At 54.6% G+C, this 2572-nt stretch overlaps 1 protein-coding gene across 1 annotated transcript; it reads right to left on the bottom strand.

Annotated features, from left to right (window-relative positions):
* Positions 1-448: 448 nt before the first annotated feature.
* Positions 449-2339, bottom strand: LOC105990662 (hydroxycarboxylic acid receptor 2-like). The gene has a single exon (XM_013023107.1). The coding sequence runs from the start codon at positions 2282-2284 to the stop codon at positions 1226-1228; it is 1059 nt and encodes a 352-aa protein (XP_012878561.1). The 5' UTR covers positions 2285-2339; the 3' UTR covers positions 449-1225.
* Positions 2340-2572: the final 233 nt, after the last annotated feature.

Below are 2572 nucleotides of genomic sequence, written 5' to 3'. Positions count from 1 at the left end.
CACACACACACACACACACACACACACACACACACACACACACACACACACACACACACAGAGCTGGCTCATCAAAGTAGAAGGAAAGAAAGTCATGAGCTCTGATCATCTTATCTCTGCCACCTTGCAAATTAAACATTTTTTTAATTTCTTCCTAGGCCTTTTCTGTCCCTTGTCCTGCATCTTTTTTTTTTTTTTAATTTAACTGTCTCAGAATAGAACTCAGTGCCATGTCCTTCTGTACTGTATTATTTTTCTACCAGGACATAGTTAATAACTCATAAAGGTCTCTTCTTAAGTAACAAGTCCATTTCTGTGAACCATAACCCAGACATGAAACGCTAGACCGTGTCCTGATGAACATTTATTAAAATGGGAGATTTGTTACAAGTACAGCAATACAAGGAAATGAAGGAGGAGGGACTCCCTCCCCCCACACACACACTGGACACATTTTCCCTTTCCAGGATAAAAGCAGAGGTGGGAAGCAATTCTCTTCCCTGAAGCCTTTCAAAGGCTCAGCCTCAAACCAGTGTTAACAAGGGAACCACAGCTTAGGGACAGGCGGAGCCCTGCGGCCATTGGCCTTGGGCTGCCACAGAACTGTCCCTTCCCGGCCCTCCCCGCCCCCCCCTTCCCCAAGTCTCAGCACCACTGGAAACTCAGACCCGAACCTAAGCTTAGGGATTGCTTCACCTGCTACCTGTTTGCTGCAAGCCGGGCCATGGAACCCAGGTGGTACTACTGGCTTGTGTCACGATACTGAACTTTCCAGACCCTCCCTGTCCAGTCTCCTGGCTCTACTGACCCACCACAGGGCCCCACAGACAGGCTGGATGGACGGACAGACGGACAGCAGCCTGTGTCTGAGGCAGGCAAAGAGGCCAACGCGTCGCAGGTGGGAATGTCGGAGACCACGCGACAAGATGGTGACATGTGGGGTTCAGCCCCCCCCCCACGCCGCGTGGGGGGCTCAGCGGAGGTGCAGATGCCTGGACACTTTGCTGTTTCCTCAAAAAAAGAAAAGAAAAAGAAACGTCTGTGGTCGCACCTCGTCCACTCCACTGCGCCGTTTCTCTGAGTCTTGATTCTCAGAATCTGGAAGTTTCAGGAAACCGCAGGCCCAAACCCAATGTTGTTCTCTGCCCCAGAGCCGAATGGCTGTCTCCAGAGACCTCACTTCTTGGTGACGGTGTACCTTTCCTCCCTTTCTCTCCTGGTCATTCTAATGAGAGGGTCCCCAGGTGTCTCTGGGGTCGGCCATGAGCGCGTCGGGGACACTTCTGGAGAGGCTCGGCTCGCCCGTGAGCTCCACGCTGGTGCTGCGGTGGTGCGCGGCCTCCGGCGCGGCGTGGGAGCAGCGGCCAAACAGCGTGGAGAAGAAGTTGGGGAAGGACGGGCTGGAGAAGTAATACACCGCGGGGTCCAGCATGCTGTTCATGTAGGTGAAGCTGAGCGTGATGAAGAAGGCCAGGTCCACCGAGCGGTAGAGCTCACAGTTGCCGGTGCCCGCCGTGTACAGCAGCCAAAAGATGCGAATGCGGACAGCCACGCTGGGCAGGAAGCAGATGATGAAGACCACGGCCACCACCATGATGAAGTTGATGGCGCGCCTGATCTTGGCGTGCTTGTCCATCTGCCGCTGCCGCAGACTCCAGATGATCCTGGCCGAGCAGAACACGATGATGCCCAGGGGCAGGAAGAACTCCAGGAGGAACATGGCATCGTGCCAGCGGAAGGTCTGGCAGATACTGAAGCTGCTGCACAGCTTGGCCCTGCCGTTCTCGGCCAGCATCTTCTTGTAGAGCAGGTGGACGGTCAGGCCGATGGTGACCGCCCACAGCACGCACGAGATGATGGCCGCGGTCCGATTGGACATTTTGTTCAGCGGATGGTGCGGGTGGACCACGCGGAAGTACCTGTCCACGGCCACCACGGTGAGGAAGATGATGCTGCCCTGCCGGTTCATGGCCAGCATGAAGAGCGTCAGCCGGCAGGCCACGTCGCCGAACTTCCAGTCCCATCTCTTCACATAGTTGTCTGTGAGGAGCGGCAGGCAGATGATGAGCAGAAAGTCAGCCACGGCTAAGTTGAACAAGAAGATCCGGCTGGATTTCCAGGACTTGAGATGGAAGCAGAAAATCCACAGGGCCAGGCCGTTGCCAAGAAGCCCGAACACGAACTCCAGCACCAGCACCGGCGGCAGCACTTTGGCGATGAAGTCATCTCGGAACACACAGCAGCTCTTCCCGTCGATCACCAGAGAGTGGTTGGCCGGGCTCATGGGGGGAATCCGGTCCGCCCGCTCCAGAGCGCCTCACCGAGCCAGAGCTGAAGGAAGTGTGTGTGTCCGTGTGGGGAGCGCGGCTGGGAGCTGGGCTTTATGTCATTTCAGGGTGTTGAAAGAGATGACTGAATGGTTACCAGGAAACTACGAAATCGCTTTTAGAAAAAAAAAAAAAAAAGAAGAAGACAAGCTAGCCAGGCTCTTATGCAACCTGCTGTTTGCATAAACAAGTAATAAAAATCCCCTGGGCAGACGGGAAGCCCACAGTTTTTTTTTTTTTTTCTC

The sequence above is a fragment of the Dipodomys ordii genome, unplaced genomic scaffold, assembly GCF_000151885.1.
Source record: "Dipodomys ordii isolate 6190 unplaced genomic scaffold, Dord_2.0 Scaffold66, whole genome shotgun sequence".
Lineage (NCBI taxonomy): Eukaryota > Metazoa > Chordata > Mammalia > Rodentia > Heteromyidae > Dipodomys > Dipodomys ordii.
This window is presented reverse-complemented; position numbering and strand designations above follow the sequence as displayed.

Coding starts and splice junctions, on each gene's coding strand:
- LOC105990662 (XM_013023107.1), bottom strand. CDS start 2,284: ATGAGCCCGGCCAACCACTCTCTGGTGATCGACGGGAAGAGCTGCTGT.